This window comes from Rhagoletis zephyria, unplaced genomic scaffold (genome assembly GCF_001687245.7).
Source record: "Rhagoletis zephyria isolate East Lansing unplaced genomic scaffold, Rhagoletis_zephyria_1.1 Rzeph_scaffold_01953, whole genome shotgun sequence".
NCBI classification, from domain to species: domain Eukaryota; kingdom Metazoa; phylum Arthropoda; class Insecta; order Diptera; family Tephritidae; genus Rhagoletis; species Rhagoletis zephyria.
The window spans coordinates 51793-79744 of NW_016159037.1; the positions used below are offsets into that span (position 1 = coordinate 51793).

Below are 27952 nucleotides of genomic sequence, written 5' to 3' on the forward strand. Positions count from 1 at the left end.
TTTCCCCTTTGTCAAAATCTAAAATATAATTAGTGGAATAGATTATAAAAGAAAATTAATTTCAAAGATTAGAGTCGATAAATAAAATAAAAGCACAAGGCATATGTCTTGCCAGTGGACCTCACGTGACACATACGTTATTATAAGAAGGCTGGTTAATTTGATTGATTTATTTTAACTCATCTTGTACTAGACTCAGTAAGTAGAATTAACCCATGCCGTTAAAGTACACTTAATGTAAATTCCCATATCTTGTAGTAATAATGATTATTTTTTCTCCTCATCTGTAGGATCACAATCAGCGCAATGCCATGAGTAACCGCGTATTTTTGGTGTCTTTTTTAAAGGAGGATCTAAGCATACAAAATGGTAGTGCTTATGGCACTCATCACACGTTACCCAATTACTATTAGCACCCACTTCCTTACAGACGCAACAAAAAAGATTTAATGTTGATTGAGCTAATATTACTGATTTCGATTGAGCCAACTGCAAATTTCTTTTACCAGCTGTTTTCCTTTGGCTGGTTTTACGAGTAGAGAGCGATACTTTTACTGTCCTTTCTGATTTGCCTTTCTCCAATTTTTGTGTGGAAAGTGGTGTTATATCTTCTACTGTTTCCACCGAAGTTGGGCGTGATGCCTCTTCAGCTGAACGAACCATATCGGCTGACACGTAAAAAAACTGCGCTTCTGGTGTAACTTCCCCCGGCAATGGTAGCGTCTTAAATTTAATTTTAATTTTTGGAATGCCTACTTCGTTTCCTTCATTGGGATTTTCTGGTTCATGAGCATGTAATTTTTTCTTTCGCTTCCGTTTGTGCTCCTTATTTGGTGATTTTTCTGTATCTGATGATACGTTATGTTTGTTTTTATGTTTATCTTTTCGTTTCTGTTTCCTTGCCTGTTTATTCGGATCAGAGGAATCTTCCATAGATGAGACGGTAGTGTTGCTGTTTACTGGAAATGCCAACGGATCAGGGTCAGGAGTATGGATAGGATCCATTGCCCGAGGTGCATTAGTTGGCGGCATTACCAATAGCAAAGGTTCGTCAGAGAGAAGTGTGTGGGTTTGATGAGTTGCTGTAACATAGAAAAATAGTTAAAGAAATTAATTTAACTACGACTCATTGCACAGTGATGGGTTTCACATTTTAATTCAGGCTTTAAGGTTTAAAGCCAAAGTTATAATAGCAAATATTTAACAAACAAACTACATATTTTCAAAGTTCAGGTTGAGTTTAGTTACCTGAATATCGTAGTTTAAAGGACAAAACCGCGTATCAAGATAGTGCAAAACCTGTCTTTTTTCAAAACGGTTCTCTCCTTTATTCCTAAAAATCTGTACGTATGATATCTACATATCGATATTTGGGTAGGAACGGAAGATGCTTGATGCCAGGAGCGTCCGGTGAGCAAATATCAGTTACGAAGTTTTGCAATACCACGGTACACGGTTTTGCTATTTAAACGACGATATACTTGTTTATGTCGCTTAATATAGTGGGGCTGGATTCTGTAACTGCGAGTTTTCAAGTGTACACTCTAAATTGCGATTCAGGAAATGTGAGAATGAGTTTTAACTGTCAAAATCGTGTATACTTCACACTATTTTAGTCGGTGATTTTCGGTTGTGAGTTTGGCACTCAGTATACACAGCATTTTCTCATAGTTACAGAATCCAACACCAGTTCTCAATGAAAATCTCCCGAAATACTTTTCCTTATTTCTGTTGCTTGAAAAAGTACTTTGCGTTTCTGTAAATTTTCTTCAAGAAATATCTATACATCTTGTAAAATAAAGACACAAAATATGTATGTAATAATGTAACTTCGCACAGAATGCTCCGATTCGAAAATGGTTTTTTGCATTTTAAAGCTGAACTATCTGGGAAGGATAATTTCAACATTATTTGAAGGAACCTATAAAAGGGGCGTGTCAATATGTCAAAATGTTATAAAAAATCATCGAATCGTTTTTAAAACTGGTATAAATCAAAAACGTTTAAATCGATTGAAATATTTCTTCTTTGCAGTTAAACTTTGTAATGATTACTTACGTTCAGCTTCAAAAACATTAGTTAATTAAACTCAAATTTGTGAAACAAAACTTACACTTTTTCAAAAACAAAGGCTGTTTGTGTGTACGTGCGGTGTGTGCCAAATGTACCCAGCTGCGTTAAGGCTTATTTTCACTGGCATTTGTCGTGAAAAAAGTGAAATCGCATCGTCAAATAAGATTAAAAAAACACTTTATTGATCGATTTCGATCAGGATAGGTCTTTAGTCGTGTACGTGTGCTGATAAATCCGCGATCTCTCTGTTTTTGGCACATAATATTATGGGTAAAGTTATGGATAAAGGAGTTCTGTCAAAATATGTCGAAAAATTTTGGCTTCAAAATATGACATAGTGAAAAACTTCCATTAAGCGGGAAGAAGCAGGTAAAGCAAAGATACGAAAATTTGTGCGCTCACGCATCTGTTCATTTGCGTTGTTGTTAGTGTACCTACATATGTATATGTTCGCTGTTCGGTAACTCCACTAAACACGAATAAGCAAGCAAAGCTAAAATCAAAAAGTATGCTCTTTTTTATTAATTAGAAATGTCAACAGACATTTGATTATGGCAAGGCATCTGCAAACCCTCACAACTGTCAGGTTATCCTGAAGAAAAAAGTATGCTCTCTGATTTCTCTATATGCTGACTTTTTGTATTGCTGCTCACAACTTTGCATTTCCCGCTACCACGAACAAGCACATTTCACCACGCCAAATAGCATCTTCTATAGTAATTATATAAAGAGAAGCCCCTTTTTTAAGAGGTAATCTCGCGAACATCCGTTCCGATTTTCATGAGATATTGTAAATGAATAGTTTCCAGCGACCACCATGTTAAGAGTCAAACCAATTTACTTGTTTCCGGTAGGTGGACCAGGACCGATTTGTTCGAAAAATGTTATTTATAGTCTGATTTGCTTGAAATTTGGTATGTAAGTAGCTTTTTGCCCAGGTTAGCATATAGGATTTTTTTCCGGTAAATGGACCGATTTTCTTGAAATTTGGTACGTAAGTAGTAGCTTATTGCCTGGATTAACATATACGATACTTTTTCTAATATGTGGACCAGGGACCGATCTATTCGAAAAAATCTTATTTATGGTCCGATTTTCTTGAAATTCGGTACACGTATTATAGATATACATAGAATATAATTGACTGATTGTTTTACAGTTCGAAAGGTGTTTTAAGGCACCGCAAAGCATTTGGGTATTGGCTTTTTGTTATGCAGCCCGCGACAAAACGATAGCACCTCAACATTTTGAACAGTTTTGACTATTTATCTTTTGTTTGTTTAATGTTCATTATTTTTGTATAAAATTATAGCTCTTTATCTAACGAAATCAAAATTTCAGACTTTGTATAAAAATTATTAAAATTCCACAAACTTTTCATCCCAATTCTAAGCATTTTAATTTTAATTCAAGAATAATTTTTGGTATGCAGTTTTATAGCTTAGTACCAGGTTGACCGAGCTTTGCTAGGAGTGCATATACTTTTTAAAGTATTCAAGGTTTGGGTATCAAATACTGGTAATTTGGATAGCCTTGAAAAAATATTTTGGAAACAAATGAAAAAGAATGGATTTTGATATCTATAAAGTATATAGTACATATTTGAGCGTATATGTACTGTGTATACATACAAAAAAATGCTGATTGATATTAACAAAATAAAAATTTGTATTACATAGAAGCGTAGCAACCCTGATCGGAAATATTTTCGGACCAAAGTTCTCACCAATACCTTTCCCATTTGATACCCATATTGCGATATTTTACATAAATTGTGAAGAATCGTAAATAAGCGGCAACCTTACACTAATATCCAAAGGGATACAACTTAGTACATAGGGAAAGCATTGTTTAAGAACCTTCTCTAGGTACCCATGAATAGTAATATTGTACCTTAATTTTCTAAACAAAAAAAATAAACTATGCGATTTTGAATTAGGGAGTTATAAAATCCTTCCATATTATGATGTTCTTATTAGTTTGTAACTAATTTCGAATAGGTGGCAACCTTATAAGAGTCCTCTTGGAGATAATACCTATTTAGATAACCTTAAAATGGAAAACATTATCTGTATACAAAATTTCATCAAAATCATTAGACCCGTTTCCGAGAACCTTAGGGATATATGTATATATTTACATACACCCCGCGACAAATGATATTTAGCACATCAACATTTTTACCAGTTTTGACTACTTTTCCTTTGATTTTTTAATGTTCATTATTTTTATATAAAATATAGCTTTATCTAAGAAATGCCATATAAATCTAAATTTCCGACTTTGTACAAAAATTACACAAACTTTTCATCCCAATTCCTTGCATTTTAATTTTAATAATCTAGAATAATTTTTGGTATGCAGTTTTATAGCTTATTAAATTCTAGTATGATAAAGTGCAACTTTTAAGTTGCTAAAAAATCGCGTGGAGTTTTTTTTTGCTGACGGTATCACGCATTTTCTTCCATACAAAGTAATCTCTTAAATGGAAAAGAGGGCACAACACCGTCAGCAAAAAATTATCAAAAATCAACACGACTTTTCAGAAACTTAAAACTTCCACTTTATTATACTAGAATTTAATAAGATATAAAACTGCATACCAAAAATTGTTCTAGAAATTAAAATGTTGATATGCTATCTTTTGTCGCGGGATGTATATACAAGAATTGCTCGTTTAATGTAATAAGACAGAATTCTGGTAAAATTAAGTGCAAGTTTGAAGTTGCTAAAAAACGGTATCACGCATTTTCTTCCATACAAGGTAATTTTTTATACATATGGAAAAGAGTGCATAACAACGTCAGAAAAAGATTATCAAAAATTAACACGATTTTTTAGCAACTTGAAACTGTCACTTTGTTATACTAGATTTTAATAATCTACAAAACTTCATACCGAAAATTAATTTAGAAATTCTAATTAAAATACTTGGAATTGAGATTAAAATTGTGTGCAATTTGTTTAATTCTTGTATAAAGTTTGAAATTTGGACTTACATGGTTTTTTAGATAAGGAGCAGAACTTTAATAAAAAATTAATGAACCTTAAAAAAAGCAACCAAAATGTAGTCAAAACTGGTAAAAATGTTGATGTGCTATCTTTTGTCGCGGGCTGTACCTATTATCGGTGGAGTGCAACAACACCATACGCAATAAGGCCATAATGGCTTTATTTCGCTTGGCGATTGGAAATAAAACCATAACTTCGATACGACCTTATTTCTAACTAGAAATGGAAATAGAGCCATTATGGTTTTATTGCGCTTTTTAAAACTTTTGTTTGGGAAACATAAAACCAGTTTTTGTGGAGAAGGGTTCGGGGGAGTGCATTGCAGCGGGGGTTGCGAGCGCAGTGCGGGGGAGCGAGCAAATGTGTACCCGCCAAGTTATGCCCCCGCAAAATTAAAACTTATGTGAGTACATATACCCAGTGAGTACATATGAAGTGGTTGACACGAACTCGTTAAGAAATTTCTGTACGAAAAATAAAGAAAATTCTGAAAAAATTCTGCAAGAAATTCTTCACATTTCAGCATTACTTTCATTGCTTTACCGATTTTCTTCCGAAATTTCATAAATGAATCAAAGTGTGCACAGTTTATTCCATTTTAGAAAACTCGGCAAAAAATCTGTTGAGATTTTTACGAATTCTTTAAAATTTCTCTAAAATTCAGAATACTCTGAAAAAATGGTTTGAAGGGTATTTATTTTTCAATATCCAATACATCCGGAAATATCAAATCATTACCCTGCAAACCAAAGTTCTCGAAATCTTAACGAAACCTTTAGGAGTATCTCATTTCTGTAACGACTTTTTTACGAATCTTCAAAGATGAAGGGGTTGACACGAACTCGTAAAGAAATTTCTGTACGAAAAATAAAGAAAAATCTGAAAAAATTCCTCACATAGCAGCATTATCTTCATTGCTTTACCGATTTTCTTCCGAAATTTCGTAAAAAAATCGAGGTGTACACAGTTCATTTCATTTTAGAAAATTCGGCAAAAAATCGGATGAGTTCTTTACGAATTCTTTAAAATTTTGCTACAACTCAGAAAACTCTGAAAAAAGGGTTTGCAGGGTATTTATTTCATTTTATTAGTAATAATTTGTATCAATTTAAATAATTCAGTATCATACGTACATACATATGTATATGTTTACAAAATCGAACAAACAAGCTTATTCAATATGGAACAAAGAAACACTAAACTTAAGCTCGGCGCTCACATAACATTTTGGGTAATAGTGTAGCCGAGATGTTGGTACGGCTAAAGCTGGCTCTTTGAAGCGCGGCCGTAGGTTGCCTACTAAAAAAGGAGTTGTGCGCCCAAAAATATTGAATATGGTATAACCGAATTTTGCAAACTTAAATCATAATTATTTTAATTATTTGTACTCAAAATAGTTTTTTAGAAATGTTGTTAGTTTTTATGATTTAGGCCATTTTAACAGTGATGGGTTCGGCAGTTAACTACAAGTTTTCAGTACAAAAATTAAAGTTAACTGCCGAATTTGAATTAAGCCCCCCACTGCAAAAACGGCACTTGAAGTTGCCGCCAGGAGTTAACGTCGTAAATAATGTTCGGAATGTATTTTCTTCCGATAGCTTTTGAAATATTAAAAAAAGTTAATTTCCGTTCCTAGATTCGTAATACTGGGGTTTTAAAATGTGTATATTTGATACCCCTTTTAACAAAATAGTTTGTTGGTTTCCAATGATTTTCTCAAGTGTTCGTAAACTGGAGTTATTACCGTAACAATGTTAACACACGGCGAGAGTTTATTTATTACTTATTCATTAGAACGTTGTTCCCGGAGCCGGATAATCTGAACGCATTATTTTCATTACGTCTCTAGTACGTAATGGCGCTAGAGAAACCAAGTAAGTTTTTGCAAATTGTTTTACGAAAAAATTTTATTAAATATTAATATGCTGATACCAAATAATTTCATTCTCTTCTGTTTCTTTATAACCATTGTTCCTTATAAACTACAAGAATATTCTCTTCTAGATCCGGACTGAATAATAAAGAAAGACTCCCACGGTCAATTAATAGGAAAAGTGTGATCCACAAATAGTGTGGCCAGACATGCATTTCTAGTTGAAGCGGTTGTAATTTCAATTATGACTTTATTACTCACTTGTACAATTTAGAATATGACTTTATTTCACTTCTGGATTGGAAACAACGTCATACGGTTTTATTTCCAAAACAAAATGGAAATAAGACCACATGGGCATTTCCCAAAAAAGGTAAACCGAAAATGCAAGTAAATGAATTCAAACAACTTTATAACTTTAAACTTCGTATTCAGATGGCGAAGAGAGGTTTTGAAAACGCGAAACGGTGGAGAGAAGAACTGAAAAAATTAAATACAAAATTACATTTAGTATGTGTTACTAGTAAAAATATTGTATGGGGGAAAAATCTGTCACGTCCGATATTACGCGTCCGTTACCAGATTTTAATTCAAAATTAAATCAACAACGAATTGCTTCTGATTAAGAATGAATTGGTTTTAACAGTCCATAATTTGACTTTATTTAAATAATTTTTAATAAAGGAAAACCTAACAGGATTCGCTGAGTTTTTTTTTCATTTTTACATGTACTCTGAAACCATTCTGTTTTTGTCGCGCCCGTTATCCCCCCTTTTCATTGATTTTCTCGACGTCAGTGTTCCAAGCGCACCTAATTTTTTGTCAACCAAAGGACGGTATAAAAGCTACGCAACGACAAATTTTTCTCACAAGTGACTTCACTTTTCGTATGATTTATTTAACTCTAAAGTCGTACGAATGTCGCGTCCGTAATCCAGGATATGTCCATATGGCCTTATTGCGGATGGTGTTATTGCACCCCCACCCTTATTATCTATGGTAATTATATACAGAGAAGTCTCTTCTTTTTATAAAAGGTGATCTCGCGAACAACTATACCATTTTTTTTTTTTTTAATTTTGGACACCTACTGCAGACTTTCCAAGAATGGTTATAGGCTGATAATAATTTCGATATATCAAGAGACCGTAGCCTCTCACTTACAAATCGAATGTTTCATACCGCATATCTCTGGAAGTATTTGTGGTAGAGTTCTGGAACTTGGTGAGCAAATATTTGAAATCAACCCCATACTTATGGAAAAAGGTCGGAGCTATTCGAAACTTTTACCTCTATTTGTAAATATATGCATAATTCTTCGGTACATTTGTTTGTGAGTGAACTCCTCCTAAACGACCGAAAAGATTTTTATGAAATTCTTTTACGTGTTTGAGTGGGTCCCTGTATAGTTCAGGTTCACAACTTAAAACGCTACGTGGCGCTGCAGTTATTACTAAAAATCGTATTTACGATACGATTTGGCTCAAATTCGAGATATATAAATATTAGTTACGGTAGGGGCCATACTATCGAAAACAAGTAAGAAAGTCTAAATTCGGGTGGAGCCGAACATTAAATACCAGGCGAAAGTATTAAATATATGTTTTTCACCTTTCCGAAAGCTACCGCTACATGGTAAGCCGGGGTGCATAAATTTTGAGTAAATTAGCATTCTCTAAATTACCGTTATATGGGAGGTAGGCGTGGTTATTGTCCGATTTTGCCCATTTTCAATAATGTCCGTCCTACGCCAGAAAGAAGTGCACGTACCAAGCTTCGATAAGATATCTCAATTTTTACTCGAGTTATCGTGTGCACAGATGGACGGACGGACGGACAGACAGTCATCGCTTAATCGATTTCTCTTTTCATTCTGATCATTTGTGTATACATTTGTCTATATCTGGATTCGTTTTGCCTGTTACAGACAACCGTTATGTGGACAAAGTTATAATACCCTTGTGCACCCGAGCGTATAAAAAAGAGACGCAAGGTGGCGCTGGAGTCGAATTATTTCTAAAAATAGTCAAGTGAAGTCACTCGGAGACACCAGGGATCAAAGTCAAATTACCACCGTTAAATCAACCACCAGAACCAGTGCAATGCTTGCTTTACGGCGACTAAAGAGAATAAAGACAATTCTTGATGAATGCCCACAAACACAATTGTAAGACATTTAAGGTATTTAGTCTGAAATAAGTCTATGTATATTGGATTTCTGTGGACCAATGATTCTCCCCCATTTTGAAATTGCAACCAACTATACTATACAGATTCAAGGACGATTCACAATCGAGCCGCAGGAACTTCTTCACGGACATAACGCTTTCGTTAGGTTATCTAAGGCAGGGGTTCTTAAACTTTTAAGATGATGAAACCCTTACTAAACACCTATCATTTTATGGAACCCCACATCAAATAACTAAAAATCAAAGGCAGTGCAATTTAAATATGAATAAAAACTTTTACTCGAAATAGTATACATATTTTAAATTTTAATGCTATCACTCACACAAGCTTACATGAAAATAGCTATTTACTCAAGGCTTAAAGGTCAGAAAAAAATCGATAGCGACTGTCAAAATTGGAAAGACCAATTTTTTCTTTTTGGAATTTAAAAACAAGAGTTTAGAGTATATTGTGCCAAAATTTCACTGCAATCGCGGGCCTAGAATATATAAATAATTGCAATTGTTTAAATTATTATTATTAAAGAATTAATTGTTTTGCAAATTTTATTCTGCAAATCTTTTTATTGTAAAGGGAAAAGCTTCAGCAACTCTCAAAAAAAATTTCATCAAATGGGTCGCGAGTTACGAATTTTTCTCTCAAAAATTGCAATATTCTTATAATACCAAAAAAAACAAAAACGAAGTGCAATTTCGAAAAACCGTCCAAAGTGTATTTGTTCTATAATTACCTACAGATTCCCACAATTGTCTTCACTTTCCAGAAAATAAACGAAAATTCATTGACACAGTAGGCGTGGTTTGAATCATTGTGATCAGATGAAATAGTCTGCGAGCCAATAATTTTGTACGGCACGGTACTTATAAGTAATCATTAACATATCAGTCATTAAAATATCAGTCATTTGTTTCGTTGCTGTGAACTTGTTTCAAAACTTCTGGCTTTTGCTTAATATAATTGTAAAACTCTGTACATGTCATTTTCACGTATTTAGGTACATACTTATATTAATCATCAACTATTGCTTGTGCAAAACGTGCTAAATTTAAAAAAAAAATCGCATATGAAAGAGCACCAACCCAACTCGTCATAAATTTTAGTATTCAGTATAGAATTATTCAACTGAAATACGCCAATATTAAAATGAAGCGCTTTGCACTTAACGGATGCTTTTTCATAATTAAGTTAAAAAAAAAAAAAATATTTAAATTCCATGCTGCCTGTAATGGGGTTTGAACCCTGACGCTCTGGAAATTAGCAAATTGTGGCAAGCATCTTCGTGCACTCAGCTAAAGCCAGACATGTAAATGTGCATTCAAATGTTCAGTTTGATTCAACACCACGTGTGCGTGGTATGAAAGTATTGTTTTTAAGTACGAACATTTTAAAACGATAATCAAATAAAAAATATTCATGTTTACTGTGCGTTATTTTCCCCAATAAATTCATACAATTTTTCTTAATATTACAACGCGTTTTTTCTCTGTGTAGTAACCTAATTTTACATCGCTGTAGTAGCATGCAGAATAAATACACAAAGAAATACGTATTTCGCTTCATGCAAATTCTGCACAAAACAAAACTCAACAATGTTAGTTCAACATGTACATAAGTATGTTCAAATTAGAATTGATATGGTAAAGTAATGTAGCCCTGTTTTTTATGGGAATCTTGCCTCTGTCTAGCTGAATTCCATTTTTCCAATGCTGTAGTGGCATGTACAAACAACAGCAAATCAGTGATGTATTTACAAAGTGGAATTTCGTTACTAAATATAAAAAAATCTTTAAAATAACAGAATAGTGCGAAGTGTTTAAAAATGCCTAAAGCTAAAAGAAATTCGTCAGGACAAACGAGAGCCGCAAGGGCAATGGCCCGTAATCGGATAATAGAAGCGGCGGCGCGAATAGAAACGATGCTTGCAATCGGAATTAGATCAGCGTTTATTTATCGACCTCAAATCAATTATATAGATGATTTTTACAATAAAAGTCTATCTACACATATCAGTGCCATACCCATCAGTGTGAGTGAAAAATATAATCTCGTTGCCACAATCCCAAATAGAGTTGTTCAGACTGTCCGGCACAGTGCCGTTTTTTACCGTCAGTGCTGCTTCAACGTTCGTTCCGCAATTTTGTTATACACTTTAAAAACTGCATGTAAAACTGCTCCTGAAAAGTGTTTATTTTCAAACAAAATCTGTGTAAGTATACGCATAAGATGTTCAAGACTGGATTTTTGAACATGAGATTTTTTAAAATATATACATGGAATGTTTAAAGCTGCAACCGATTTTAACGCAAAAAAACATTCCCTACTAACAATAAAAACTAAGTACATTTTATGTGCAATTTTGTCCTATACGCCAAACTTGGCATGCAAAAGTTAACAGACCGTGTTTAATTTTATTAACACGGTGTCTAAATGTGCACACATTAGGAGAGGAAACTGGTAACCTCTCTTAATATGCGTTAATTTAAACAAAAAACGTTTAGAGCAAATATTAAACATTTTATGTGTAAACTGTAATTGTGAGCACTAAGAAAATCTATAGAAATTTGTGTAGTTAAGTTTAAGTAATGATTTAACTATACTTTAAAATAGTTATATTAAGGGCCCTAAGGGCCAAATTCACACTGAAAATCTGTAGTCAACTGCCGATTTTGAGTTAACTACGCACTGTGAATTTGGCCTTAAGTGTTTAGAATTCAACAAACAAATTTCACCTCTTTTAATATGCTTAAATTTAAACAAAAAATGAGTGTAGTTAACTCGGCAAAGATTTGTTTGTGTATTTCACTGACGAACTGACGGTTGCAAATTTTTATTTGATATGGAGGAAAAATTAATCGAGTTGGTACGGAATTATCCAGAATTATATAATTTGGCAATAATTGCCAATTGATCATTAGTAAAATAAGTCATCTTGGTTTCAATGAACTTCATTTTACTGAAAGTTCCGGACGACATACTACGGATATGTGTGAATTGGTATCACTGATCGATGCTGATTGGCAATGATACTGAACTGATACGGCACTGATTTGTGAAGATAGATCTTAACTTTTATTATTTTTAACAATCCATTACAACACATTATATGTACATATGTACTAGGGATACAATTGCCGGCCAGATGAATTATGGATACTAATAAAGGCAAAATTCTTCCCCTGAAGAGGTTTTCACATTTGGGTTTCAATACGGTTCCTCCTTAACTTTGAGGCAAAATTACTCACGAGGCGTCGCGAAGCACGCCGGGTATTTGCTAGTAATATATAAAAATCCCGTGTCACTATTTTCGTTTACACTAATCTCCGAAACAGCTTAACCGATTTCAATGTAATTTTGTGGGTGTGTATTGTTTTTTTATTTCATACAATCTTGACAATTTGACCATTTGGACAACTTCCAATGTTATCCATTCCACTGGCTGATGTTTGAACCGTGACCAGAGATATTTTTTTTTCAAACGTAGTGAACAATAATAACAATCTTTTGTAAATTTCGATATCAAATGAAACGTAAAAAACAATATCTACGATGCATGTAACCTGTATCGGTGTAATCGGTGTGTAGCAGGATAACGTCTGCCCGGGCCTACTAGTTATTGTGTAAAATAGTAAACAAGTAAAATTTATTTGAATAAATCGAGTAAAAGGTCTGAAATTTTAAGAAAAAGCAATTGCTTAGTTTTTATTCATAAGGCTCAATGTCTGAAAGCTGTATGCGCATTTCTGGAGTAGCTTCCAATTTCGACATGAATTTGTTTTTTTCTATAAGTGTAAGCTGAAAACCCTGTTGACAGAGTACGTTGTGGCAGAAGGAAGCAAAGTTAAGTTGGCCTTTTTAGCGACTTCATTATATTTACTCTTATAACGGCGACAGATATGTGGTATTTGGATTCTGGTAAATTTATTGAGGTATTTAAAATATTGCCATAGTGACAGACATTAACTTAGTATTTCAGTGTCAAATCATATGTTTCTGAAGAACCACACATAAAAAAAATTCAAAAATATTGCAAAAAATGCTTACATATTGCATCAAAACTTGCCGTATAAACTTTTGGCTTCAATCGCACGAAAATTCCAATAAATTTTTGATAAATGAGCAGCTGACATCTGTCACTTTTGGGTATGTTCAGTGCAAAATGCCCATTCACAATGAGAATATCACAAAATTACAAACTTCGGAAAGCAATGCTTGCACTAAAACCACTTGGCACTTGGGGGAATGAAATGCAAAAGCAGCAAGCTCTAAACGCAGTTTATATAAAGCAAAACAAAAAAAAAACAGGAGTAAAATAATAAGCAAATGCAGGCGATGTTTAAAATCAACTATAGTACCTACATACATATATACATTCATTAAATGAATGTGTGTACTTGTATGCAGGTAAGTACCCTGGTAGACAGCTATTAGCTAAATATCCCATGAATTCTCCAGGAGCTTTACCTTATGTATCGGGCAAAGTTCATATGAGTTTCTTAAGGCCCGTGTGCAGAAATTACCCTATAGTCTTCTATACGTGTGAGTTTTTGTCTTCTTTTAACACCCTAGTCAAATATGTCTCCTTATGTATAACTTCTCTCTTCTTGTCGTAAATCTTGTTGAGTATCTGTACTCTTTTAACATTCACGTATGTCATACTCAGCCAAATATAGCTTGTTCACTCTTTCAGTACTCCTACGAAGTGATTACCTCAATAACTACCGGTAGTCTTACCACACGATTACCGCAAAACCTACCGGTAGTGTTACCAAACGATTACTACAAAACCTACTGGTAGTCTTACCAAGCGATTACCGCAAAACCTACTGGTAGTCTTAGCAAGCGATTACCGCAAAACCTACTGGTAGTCTTACCAAGCGATTACCGCAAAACCTACTGGTAGTGTTACCACACGATTATCCTATTCAAATGAAATGTTTTTCTTATCTTTTCTAACTTTTCATACATTTAATTATTTTGTATAAGTTTTATGTCCCTTACATTTATAAATTAATTCAATCATACAAAATTAAACCTTTGCTTTCGTATATTTAAAGCGATTGTGGCTGGGTTCCACGGCTTTCTTCACCTCTTTTTCGAACTGCAGTCGACGTTTTGTCACAAACACGTCTAAAAATGATATAAAAGGGGTAAGATAAAAATTACGTATATCTACATATGTTATATATTAGCAAATAAAATCTGGTTGACTAAATTTAGGTTAGACAACGCTTTTTTTCCTTTCTGCCATCCCAATTATAAAAATACAACAATTCGTCCGCAAATAATTTGCGCATAACAAGATCCACGTCTCCAGAAGCGCCCTTCAGTGTGTATATGTGCGTTTTCTGTTTTAAAAAATATGTAATTAGTTTCGACCAGGTTTTGATACCATTTTGCTTTAAAAAAATTACCTCATGGCAAAAATCTTTTCAGAAGTCATCGATACAATCTGGCTTGGTCATTACCGAAAAGCAACCAATTGTAAATGGCTTATTCGCGCAATCCACAATAGTACCTAGGATTGGCCAGAGCACACGATTAGAGCTTTTAAATAATTTTAGCCCGTCAATTCCAATATCAATTACAATTTTTTCCCTATCAACTAAGCTAGGAAACGAGTTTTTAGAAAAATGATGCTGAATCCCAAAGTACAAAAATTCACCATTCGGGAATCTCTGAATTGAAATGGGTTTTCTATCTGTACCCATTAAAGTTTTTTCACATTCCGGCAAACTATCAACACCAACTTTACGTAAAGTTTTAAGTAAGTCGTCCAAAACGACATGTGGAACGTTGTGTCTTATGGCCCAACTCTTTACCTCTCTACATTTGTCCAAATGTTGACCGCTTGTTGCGAGTAACACATTACCTAAGCTTTCGTCAAAATCTAGATTCACTTCCTCAACAATCTGCTGGTCATCCAGATCTATATCTTCACTCACTTCACTCACTTGATTATTTTGCACGAAACTATTTTGCACACCGGCGTGAAGCTCTTTTATTTTCTTCACATTTTTTTCAAATTGCGTTTTTCCCCTGCTCATACAGTTTTGAAACGTTAGCTTATTCATTATTCTTACCTTTATTCCTACACTCAGTTATTTTCTTCTTATTTCATTAATTTATTTTCGCGAGTTTGCGAATGCGCATCCCACATTAAACTTTATTTTCTCAGGATATATGTAAATAAAAGTTATGGACAAGGTTAGTCGAAAAAGTACTCACTAAAAAGAACTTGTTTAAAAGAACTCGTTGAAAAGAATTCATTATGATGTACTCGGTATGTTTGATGTTATAATAGACAATTTTTACTTATTTCTGTGTTTGATCCATTATATTAATATCACATTAATATTTATATGAACTTCCTAAACAAATTTTAAAGGGCATAAAAGGTTTTTGAATGACATCGACGCAATTTTTTCCGAACCGAGTTGAAATATCAATTACTTTTGTCTGTAAGTTTTGCGGCACTAACAACCTCTTACACAGGCAGTTGTCTCTTTCTCTCCTTTCCGAAAAATTTGTTACAAAATGTATGCCATTTACTATGAGTGGGAAGAACTGAATATATATTTTTAAAGTTTTGCTATTTAACAAGAAGAGCGAAATTATTTTGCATATGTATTAGTTTTTTCGAAACATTGTACATGTGTATTGGAGAATCGTGTAAGGCGGTCTACCAGGGTATGTATGTTTGCATTTGCATAACCCAACTTGGATGCCTCTGAGTGAGTATAAGTTGCACACATACAAAATGAGAAGGCACCCTTCGCATCGCTACAGCTTTATATTTTTGATTTGTGGCTGCATGCTAGTTTGTTGTTGTTTTGTTTTAAAAGCGCCTTTCTTCTAAGTACACAATAATATGTAAATGCAAATATCAATAAAACATTGCAATGCACTGCAATGCGATATGCAATTTTTCACGCTTCCCTCGACACCCCATTTTTTGCTGACTTTTGATGCTTGAATACTCGACTGTGCAGACCCGTCACTATTGCGAGAAAAATTGTTGGTAAAAGTGAGCTGGTAAGGAATGCAATGCATCATAAATATTGATTGAAAATAAATAAGGCGTTAAAAATGTGACGATAAATGCGCTCTGTGCGCTTTTTTTGGAATCCCTAACGAAATATTACGTATACGCCATGGTGTGCTACTATGAGTGAAGTTAAGTACGCGAAAGTTAAATGCAGCCATTTATTATTTGGCTTGTTTGTCTAAGTTGATAAATACTTTTTTGTTCTTAAATTGTTTTCTAATGGCAATCATCATATTTAACCTAAAAAAGATGAATGCAAGCTCGAAAAAAGGCAATTTACTTTTTCTTGTTTCAGTTTAGTCTTTTAGCGTTTTGTGACCGTTCGTGGTATTCTAGGGATTTATCCAGTTGCGTTTAGGGGTTTTCGGATTTTTTCGATATTATTGGGATCGGGATTTCGGGATTTTCCGTGAACTCTTACCATTTTATTTTGTACTTTTCGTGTTATATTGTTCTGGACTTGTTTGATTTTTTCGGGAGTTTTTGATTCCCCCGAGACTTTTGGGTTTTACCGCGATTTTCGAAACCAGTTCAAGAATATTCCAATTTTATTCGTGAATTTTTGCGGTTGCTTTTGTAATTTTTAGGGTAACTTTTAAATTTTTTTTGCTGTGTTTGGGAATTATTCGCAATTTTTTGGATTCGTTTTGGGTTCGAGATTTTTATCGTTAAGTTTTGTGGTTATTTTGTGATTTTATGTTTATTTTTGAAATTCATTTAGTATTTTTGGGGCTTATCAGAATTATGTTTTTTTTGGGAAATTTCCATGACTTTTAAAGATATTTTCGGCACCTCCCCGAACGTATTCGTTCCTATTTATTATATTTTTTTGTGGATTTTTGGGATTTCAAGCTTCAAGAGTATATTTCGTGTTTGATTTTTTTTAATGCTTCAAAAGTAAAAAGCAAAAAGTTTCTGCTCAAAAAGGCGTAGGTCGCCAAGTTTTTTCTGTTATAAAATACATATTATTGGTTAAATTCTTTCTTAAAAAGGTTCTGATTTGCTGTATTATGTATTATGGAACGAATTTCCGTCATCCCTTGTCAAATTTGGTTTGGAGACAAACCGGTTTCGGCGTTGTGCCATCTTCAGTGTCATTTTTCGTTCCGTTCTGATTTGCTTTAAGATAACGTAAAATTTGTTCAGTTTAAGTATGTTTTGCCTTAAAATTGGTTGCTGCCATATTTGAAAACAGATCTTTATGAAATTCTTCTCGACCATTTGATTAAGTATATGTTTTTTAGAATCGTTATATTTGTTATGTATATAGACGACAATCCTAGTTTTTGAAAAATGAACTGTACTTCAAACATATGTGTACCATTATACATACATATTTATATTTCCACATTTTGGTTAATTTAATTTCCAACCTATTTCATTCGAATATTTTTTAGATAGGTGCCTATTCTAATATGTATACGATTCGAAAACCCTTCCCGCGTTTGAATGTTCCTAGAAAGTTGAACCAAAGGTGTTCCAAAGAAGATGTTTCTAAAGAAAACTGAAACCTAATAGCCAGAAACGAGCCATCCCAAATTAGTTTTTTAACTGTATGACCATAAAAAAGTAGATTCAGAACTTCATGTGTTCGCCGATTTAGATCCAAATTTTTTTATTTAAATTTTAAATTTTAAGGTTAATGTTCAGGTCTGATAATATGTGCCTTGGTAATTTCATTACTATAAAGCCAAATCGCATTTTCTTACCACAGGTCAACAGCGGGAAAACAACAACTAATGCTTCACCTATAAATCCATACCAATAACAAATAATCATAATTTTTATGATGGTTTTGCTCAAAGTCTCAATGCGCTGCCCTAAGTCTTACTCGGCGCAAAAGTTGTGGGCGGCAGCAAAAATTACGGTTATCATAAATCTGCTTGCAATTTCAATTTATTTGCAATGACTTCTTTTGCTTATTCTACGCCTTCTTTCCTGTTTGGCTACTATTTTCGCATTTCCTATTCTTGCATTGTCCTTAGAGATACCTAGTGATAGAACTTTTTAGTAAAGTATCGATACTAGTACTAATTTATCATACTCTAAAAAAGAATCGATGCCAGTACTCATATTTGCAAAAAAGTATCGATAATACTCGTACTTCCAAGTATTTTTAGGGCAAACGCGAAAAGTTAACAAAAATTAGATTGCTTTGTTTACATATAAACATGACCTCTTTCTTTTTGTAAATTGAATAGACATTGCTTTTAATAGCTGAAGTCTGATCTAACAAGAATTTCTAACGGAGTTTTTGAAAAGAACTTGCAATAAGTTTAAAAGCGTGAAACAAATGTTTATAGCAAAAGGCTCATTTGAAGCTCTTAAGCTGATAAGCTCCCTTTCTTCGGAATCGGGCTGGATTTCGAATTTAAAACCAAGGTAGAATACATTGAAAAACGAAGGCTCCGTTATTCTGCAGAATTGCCAAGTCATCGAGCCGAAGACCACCCTTCTAACCCATTCCTTACACCGGCACAAAAAACAATTGGTATGTGCTTATATCAGACCCACTTGCCACCACGTATTTCGACCCACTAAATCCGAATCTGATGTCCGTTTGACTCGGTTTTGTCATTTTTCCACAATTTTCGCCATTAACTCCAAATTTAGGAGGTGTAGGAGTCAAATGGACCTCAATATATGTCGATATGTGGGTCTGGTTCAAAGCAAAGACCACTTTTTTATATAGGCCAGTCTTATCGAAGGTATGACAAGATATTCGTTTCCAATTATTTAAGAAGTTTTTACCGAGCCAAATGTCCACATGACTGCTACCTCTTCTTCTATGTTGTATAAAAATGTCATAGCGATTACCAGTAGATCACCAGAACAAAGTAATATATATTAATTTTTCGGTTCTTTGAGTTATGACAGTATTAAAGTAAATGAACGTTATGCCCATGGGGTCATTTTTAAACATTTTTCAATGTAATTGAAAAAAAAACATTTACCTAAACAAGTTTTTAAAAAGGCGATGCTTTTCGGTGCTCGCGATATTTACTCAGTACTTGTCAAAAAGTATCGAGTCCTCGATACTACTCAGTACTCATGAAAAGTATCGATATTCTGTACTCGGTACTCGTATCGTTCTATCACCAGAGATACCTATGTACATAGCAAGTGTGTGATGCACAAGGCCAGCCTTATAAATGTAGCAGCAATGAAAATAATGTGCGCTGTCATTTCGTATTTTAATGTGCCACTCGACTTTTGTGATATTTGAAATCCTTTGCTCTGCTCGTACTTTTCTTCGTCCTCATGCTGGCGTACGCGCTGCTGCAAGCTCCGGAACAAAAAAAAATAAAAAAAATAAAACTTAATATTATAAATCTTACAATCGCATAATATGTGTGCTTGCAGAGGATATGTAGACAGGCAAGACAGATAGACAAATGCGAAGACAATCGGACCATTTCAAGCAGACGCAGTTGGGTTTGTGTTGGTGCGACGGCATTAAAACATACATACATAGCTGCTCTTCTTCCGCTGCCATTTGTTTTTTTCGGTTGATAATAGCTTACATTTATCCATTTTCCTTTTTTGGTGCACTTTTCCAGTTATTTTTTTATGAATCCATGCAGAAGTCTTCACTTTGAAGAAGATAAATGAATTTTATTGCGCTACGCAAATGCGTATTAACTACAAAGCAAAAGTGCTCGCATAAACGTACGACTACATAATGAATTTTGTAATTATAATGTAATTATTTGTAAGTAAATTTTTTATACAATTTTCCATATTTATTTACATACATACATACTGCCGATTATGAAAACATTTTAAATATTATTTATTGTTACCTAATGATGAAAAGGTGTCAAGTCCATTTTTTGAAATTATTCAGGAGAGACAAAAAGTTTATGTAATTTCGTATTACCTGCCATTCCGTATCAAAAACTAAATTAAAAAAAAAACAAAATGGTGTTGGCGTCTTTTCACCTTTACGTAGCGTTGTGCTTTTTGAGAAGCTATCTTTCTCCTTTCGGCGAGCATAAATGAGTTCTATGGCGAAAGATAAATTTTTTTAAGCAAGCTTTGATATTTTGAAAAACGAAATTTGAAGTTCCTAAGTTGAATCCCGCAAATACGAAATTCGCTCGGTTCATCTAGGAACTCGACTGAAATAATTGGGGGTTAGGCAGTTTGGAATTTTAGAGAATGTCTCAAAAATAATGCGCAGGTATTCCTTGGATTCTCTACAACAGCAGCCCATTGAAGTTGATTATTTATAAGTTCACTTAGGGTTCGACCTTCATCTGGCACAACAAGAGGTCAAAGTGTATGTTTGGAGCACAACCAGCCAGATTTACTGATATGACGTACAAATAGTGTCCTTTCTGAGGCAAACCATTGAGGTAAAGCGGGTAACATACCCATCTAACAATGTCCGCCTTCGCCACGAAGGAAAACTACAAACAGCGCTGTCAACTTTCCTTAGCTCTGAGATGCCATATTTATCATAAAGATAGAGTTGGCAGGCTCGACTACAAGCCACAATTCTAGCTCTCTTCGTTTAATGGTGTCACATTGATGATGGTAGATACTTGGGTATCAGCATGGAAAGCTTGCGATGAAGCGGAAGGCTAAAGAAAGAACCCGCTAGAAAATTACTGTATGCTTGCAAATTTTTCTTCTTATTATTTGACGCTGTAACCGCCTAAGCTATTTTGGCCGAGTTCAACAAAGCACGCCAGTCGTTTCTCTTTTGTGCCAACTGACGTCAATTGGAAATGTCAAGTGAAGCCAAGTCCTTTTCCACTAGGTCTTTCCATCGCAGTGGGGCCTCCGTCTTCTTCTGCTACCACCAGCGAGTTCCGAGTTGAATAGCTTCAGAGCTGGAACGTCGGGGTCCATTCAAACGACATGGCCAAGCCACCGGAGCCGCTGCATTTTACTTCGCTGCGCTTTGTCTATATCGTCTGCGGTACTCGCCTTCGCCAACGTGTAAAGGCCACGTTTATGAATAAACTTGCCAATGTTTATACATAAATACTCGTTTCTAGATCGCTGACCTTTACTATAACCAAAGCAGTCCACGAAATGACAACAAGATCGGGAGCGTTGCTTTTTGTATCCACCATTGAGAAGCGCGGAAAACGCTAAGGTATTGGAGTTTACAGCAAACATTTTTGTGACCTTAGTTTGATAAGAATCTGCGACCTTCAATGCCTTTCCAGACAATCTAATTGGTGCCCTTTAAAGGTGATTAGCCCGCCTCAACATCGAGTGAAGACAGTTGTATCAGATTCATTTCGGCCTAAGTAAACTCGCATTCGAAATGAAGGCAGCTGCTAAAACCCAATTTATTGTAGCTTTTCCATGATCTTAACATGGTCGTATCGCTTCATTTCCCCAAAAGCGAACACTTGTATACGCCGCCAAAATATTATAGGTCTAAATATCCAATTAGTACATTTGGGCAAGTCAATGTCGGAAATACTTCATTGAAACTTTTTAGTTTTAATTAAAATCCGATAAGCTGTGACGTAAAGTTGTTTCCTTTACAAAGTTTTGTTCATTAGATACGCAACTATTTTCCAATTAAAATTAATTTCCAAACATTTTCGCATTATTAATTTTAAAATAAGAAATTTCAGTAGCAAATTCAAAAGTACCCATATAGTACTACTTAGTACTTAAAGACGGCATTAGTAACCAAGCCAACCAAAGCGCGCTGCAACCCACAACCATGCCACCACTAGCACTAGCTTGGTTGAAGGGCAGTATATTTATATGTATGCGCGACGATTTCATTAAGCCGCAATTACGTATTCAAAGTGAAGCAATACAAGACTCATTAATATTCTTGTGGCAGGCTACAGTGATAGAATAAAATTATAGTTTAAAAAACTAAAATCTCCCTATTATAATTGCCATTCGTACTGTCATCAGATATGTAACTTGAGAATAGAAATCGGTGCATCTTTTAGGCGCATCACTATTACATAGTTACATCCCGAGTTAATAAAAGGAAGGTAAAAATACGAGATTGCTCACGTAGTCTCCTGAAGAATATTATAATATTTGGTGACAGACATATAGTATTTTGGAAATGCTATGAAGAAATACCAGATGTTTGTCCCGATATTACTACTACCATCCGAAAAATAATCTGACAAAGATTTCAGGTGATTGACCAAGTGCCCAGTTATGACATTTCACATTTTATTTGGCAATTCATCGCGTTCCTTGTAGAAAGTTGTATATAACCCTTTGGCTACAGCCGCCAACAACACATACCGGTTAGAAAATAAACAAGCTGTCAAGCGCAAGCTCAACGCTCTTATTTAGGTATGGCACTCAGTACGGCAATCATACCAACTACGAGTACATATGTATACTTGAAAATAGATAACTGCGTCACGGTCAAGCTTTTTATAGAACTTTTCTTTCTTTGTGCAACTCAAACCGACAACCGTGCTTATTCATACCAAAATTAATTTCGCGGAACCCCGGTGACTTCTCTTCGGAACCCTTAGCCCACGTCTCCATTTTCTACTAAATGTGTCTTAACATCTGTCAAATTTCTTTGTACCGCTTTCTCATGTGGGCAACTTGCTGTCATAACATATCACATGAGCTCGGATTCGTATGCAAGTGTATATTTTTGTTTAGCATCTCAGAAAGTCCGGACCTGGGTAGAAGCTCATTATAGCAGAATATGAGTTAATTTGGTCTTACTATGTTTTGCATATTTCCATATATTTTGCATATTTTTATACCTTTTTTGTTGAATATTCCCTATAAATAAAGTATTATAAATTTAGACTGATTTTGGCTGTATACTGTGTACTGTACTGTATTGAACTGTACTTTAAAATTAACTGCAATTTATAATTCTGCTGAGTATGCTTTTTTAATCGACCAAAATTTAAACCTTTTCGCTGAACATAATTATTTCAATTCGAGTCGTACTCATACTTAAAATAACTTAGCTTAAAATAAACTAAATATGTCAAATCCTTAAAAAAATATGCTTTCAAAAAGTGACTTAATATAATTAAAGATGGAACTTTACAGATCAGTGAGAATTCAATCAAATGCAAAGTATGCAACAAATTCGTAAGTAATTTTCAAAAAATTCATGCATTATTTATAAAAAATTTTGTGCTTTCGGGTGCTCAAGAAAATCGCAGCTAGTGCAGTATGTTGCAACAAAATTTCTTAAGGAAGGCAAGCGCATTAATCATAGGGCTGCCAGACGTCCCGGTTTTCCCGGACATGTCCCGGTTTTAGACTATTTGTCCCGGGTTTCGTTTTAGTGTCCCGGTTTTTCATTTGATTGCACAAATTTGAATAAAAGTTCAAAAATCACTACACTAAGCGAAAAAACGCGTTGTAATATTCAGAAAAATTTTATGAATTCACTGAGGGAAATAACGCACAGTAAACATGAATATTTTCTATTTGATTATCGTTTGAAAATGTTCGTATTTAAAAATAATACTTTCATAACACGCACGCGTGGTGTTGATTCAAACGCAACATTTAAATGCACATTTACATGTCTGGCGGTAACTGAGTGCGCGAAGATGCTTGCCACAATTTGCTAGTTTCCAGAGGGTCAGAGCTCAATTCCCATTACAACCAGCATGGAATTTAAATATTTTTTTAACTTAATTATGAAAAAGCAATCAGTAATTGCAAATCGCTTCATTTTAATATGGGCGTATTTGAAGTGAATATTTCTATACTAAACACTAAAATTTGTATACTTAAATGTATTACGAGTTGGGTTGGCGCTCTTTCATATGCGTATTTTTTTAATTTAGCACGCTTTTTTAATTCTAAACTTCTTTCTCTCAGTGCACCGGTTTAATTTGTGAAATAGTTACATTTCGAGATAGTTGAACTTTGCACAAGCAATAGTTGATGATTCGTATATGTACCCATGATACAATAATTTTTAGAAGGTAGTTTCACTTCTTCTTCTTATCCGCCATGTTAGCTATCTGACAGAAAACGTGTTTCGTATTTTTTGTTGTACCAACTTTTTCAAAAAAAAAATCCAGCTTTTGACGTTGGAAAAATAAAACAAAGAAAAGCCAAACATATAAGTAGAGAAATTTNCCAAATACGTTCAAAATGACGTGCACAGAGTTTTACAATTATATTAAGGAAAAGACAGAAGTTTTGAAACAAGTTCACAGCAACGAAAAATATGACTGATATTTTTATGTTATCTTGTACTTGAATTTTTTTCTTTCATGAAACCTAGAGTACAGTGCCGTACAAAATTATTGGCTCGAAGGCTCTTTCATCAGATCACAATTTCTAGTCAGATCTTTTAGAAAAATTTTGAAAATGTAGATTTTGGGCCAATTAATAAAGTACACGTCTGAAGTTGCCAGCAAATTTCGTTGATTTTTAGCATTTTTTTTTGCTGACAGTGTCCTCCATATAAAAAGAATTATAGAACATAGTTTGTATGGAAGAAACTCTCAGTAAAAACAATACCAAAAATCAACTAAAATTTAATGGGCTGCAAAACTTCATTTTAAAAAATTTTATAAAAAGTCTGATTAGAATGTTGCAAATTTGTTTGAAAATTTATTGAATTTTGCCGAGTTTAGCACAAAGTTTAACAATTTTTTTATGTTTTTTTTCATATATTTAGTATAAACTGTATTTTTATAAAGAATAAAAAAAGGTTCATGCATTGTGAAAAATTCTCTGTGCTTTAGTTGTGATAAGTTGTTTTGTTTTGTTGGCGTACGTTGTAATGATCTCATGATCTCATGTTTTTATGTTCTTGTTTTTGTCTGTCAAAATAAAATTTCACTACATCCTTTCGCACGTCGAAATGAAAGAGAAGGGAGCGAGAGGCCCTCCCTAAAGTGTCCCGGTTTGGCAACAGAGATATCGGGCAGCCCTATTAATCAGGAAAATCAAGAGGCAACACGCGAAGACTTTAATTTGGAGTTATGCCAGGCAATGGTTGCTGTGAATGTCCCTTGGCATGCATTGCAAAATGCAAAATTCAGATTTTTTTTGGAAAAATACACTCAGCGTATGGTTCCAGATGAGTCCACACTTCGAAAAAATTGTCTTCAAGACGTCTATGACCAAACGATAGAAAATATAAAAAGATACATTCAAGATGATTACATTTGGATTGTAGTTGATGAGACCACTGATTCAACGGGCGCTATATTGCGAATTTTATCGTAGGAAAGCTTAACGAAAATGAGACATCATCATCCCATTTGCTTTGCTGTTCAGAAATAGCTCGCGCGTAGTGAATCTATTGCTCGCTTCATTAATTGTTCTCTTCCTCAACTATAGCCAAATGGAAATAATGCAGACAAAATTTTACTTCTACTAACTGATGCAGCTGATATGATTAAGGCAGCAAAACATCTCAAAGTGTTTTACAAAAACCTTAAACATTTGACTTGCCTAGCCCACGGACTTCACCGAGGTTGCTGAAAAAATCTGTTTACTTTTTCCAAACGTTAATGATTTCATTTCAGCTGTAAAAAGAGTATTTTTGAAATCGCCTGCCCGAATATCTTTGTAGAAAGAAATTATGGGTAATGCTCCTTTACCACCAAGTCCGATTATTACCAGATGGGGCACTTGGATTAATGCAGCTTTATATTATGCGGACAACTATTTTAAAATTAAAGAGGTACCTAATATACACTTCACGAAAGATATTATGGTTTATCATTTTAAATTTTTTAGGTTCTTGAAGCACTAACTCCTGATGCGGAGTGTGTTGAGACTGTGCAAAATGCAAATCGAGATCAATCTTTGCTAACATCTCTACTATTCAAAAAAACGCATTTTGTCAACTTGCCAGCTTCTATACAGAAATTAGAGGAACGGCATATGCAACTGGCGTATCTATAGCATTGTAACAGAATTCGAGAAATCGTTAGAAAACGTTCCTGGGAACTATGGTATTAACATTCGAGCCACATTTGTGGCTCTGTAGAAAAACCCCTTATTCTTCGAATTAAGGCAAATAGCGGCGATTTTAAGAGATCCTCTGGCAGAACATACTGATTTATCCATCAACCAGCTGTTTTAGACCAAATATAATTTTGCACCAATTACTAGTTGCGACCATTTTCCGCTTATAAATTTATTTTAAACGACAAACGACAGATCCTCTCAGTTGAAAATTTAGAAAAAATTACGGTTGTATATTGCAATAGTAGATACAACTCTAAAGTATTTTAAAGAGCAAACCAACTACAAGTTAAAACAAAATGAGATATGCGCTTAACAAAACTTGTTTAATTTTCTCCGAAATCTTAATAACATAGCCACAAGTGCAAAAGACTTCGCTCTTGTTTTTTAGGTGTTACTTAAATTCTTGCATAACAGATATGCGCGTTTTATAAACCTTTTTGATATACTTTTCATAATTCTTGCATATTTTTTGCATGTACTTTACATAAATTTTGTATATTCAGTTTGCATAAAAATGGCAAATGGCATCAAGCCAATCAGATCGATCTGTACCCAATGTAGATGGCGCGGTAAAATGAAAACTGAGTTGTCAAACTACGAAATGACAGCTGATGTTAAGACAGCGATTGTAAGGAATTCGGCGGGACAGATATGGTTTAACAGTGAAAATTTTCGGTCTCTACCTGACATTTCTCTCTTACCACAGCTTTTTTAACAGAATCTGTGGAAGGTGGAGACGTGGGGTTATGTTCCGCGGAACCCACTTTAGGATGTTCTGATCTAAGGCACTCCGTTCATTTAGCGCCGAATCGAATCGTTTCGGCATACTAAAGTGTGAAGCTTTTATGCCGAACACATGTATTTCAATGCAGCTCTGTACATTACCATTCATAATCATGTTTTCGCCTACTCATAAAAGCTTCCTGAATCGAAGCGCCCAACATTGTAGACCATTTTTGTGTTGGAAATAAAAATTATTTGTTATTTCTATAGGTAATAATTGAAAATAACCGATTTCGTGCTAAAATTCGTTCAAATTATATTAAACCACAAGCAATTATGCAATATTTCGCTGCAAAACTATTTGAGGAGAAGTCGAGTCGTCATGCATTCGTTTCGGCATGACGAAACGATTACTCTCTTTGATTAGGCGCATAATGTGTGGAGTGTCTAAGACGGCAATTGAGGATATGCGTTGTGACGACCACAAAACCAAACGTGAACGTGAATTGTTGGTGAAAACGTTGGACCAAATGTTTCAATCAAAAAATTAATTTTTGGCGGAACGAAGTTGACCGGGTCTGCTAGTATATGTATATGAGCCAAGGCTAGGGAGGCCAATCCCGGGATCCCGGTGTTTTCGAGGTCCCGAAAACGAAAGCTAATCCCGGGATCCCGAAAAATTTTAAATATCGAATTGATGGTAAGAACTTGGTTATGAATTTTGAAGCATCGCTAATGTAATCGAAACAGATAGCTTTAAGAAAAAGTTACATAATTTTTTAAATCAATCTACTCAAAACTTACTCAAATCGAAAAAGTTATACTTTATCCGACGTGGTGGTGAAAGAAGTTCAAATCTTTTGTAATGGAGGAGATATGGGTCATTATCTTCAAATGGCTTACCTTTTGACAGTTCAGCCTAAATATGTTTTTCATCAGTAGGTTTTGTATTTAACAACTTCAGGTCAAGACTAGAAGTCTCCGCTTTGAATGCCTATAAAAACATTTTAAGTAACACCGGCACAAAAAAGGGGTAGGTTTTTAACCAGACCAACCTACCAACATGTGTTTCGACCCGCTGAATCCGATTCTGAGATCCGTTTGACTCGTAC

The 27952-nt window shown here is 34.4% G+C and overlaps 1 protein-coding gene and 1 long non-coding RNA gene across 2 annotated transcripts; one reads left to right on the forward strand and one right to left on the reverse strand.

Moving 5' to 3' along the window:
- Nucleotides 1-26225, reverse strand: LOC108365667 (transcriptional regulatory protein RCO1-like). Its single transcript, XM_017619765.1, has 4 exons — nucleotides 26221-26225; nucleotides 25995-26001; nucleotides 8850-8855; nucleotides 1-1082 (listed from the first exon to the last, which is right to left on the reverse strand). Exon 4 carries the CDS (start codon nucleotides 1030-1032, stop codon nucleotides 268-270), a length of 765 nt encoding a protein of 254 aa, XP_017475254.1. The 5' UTR covers nucleotides 1033-1082; nucleotides 8850-8855; nucleotides 25995-26001; nucleotides 26221-26225; the 3' UTR covers nucleotides 1-267.
- On the forward strand, nucleotides 19019-27952 carry LOC108365668 (uncharacterized). The gene is made up of 3 exons (XR_001847981.1): nucleotides 19019-19030; nucleotides 23757-23759; nucleotides 27878-27952. It is a non-coding gene; the product is annotated as an uncharacterized LOC108365668 (long non-coding RNA).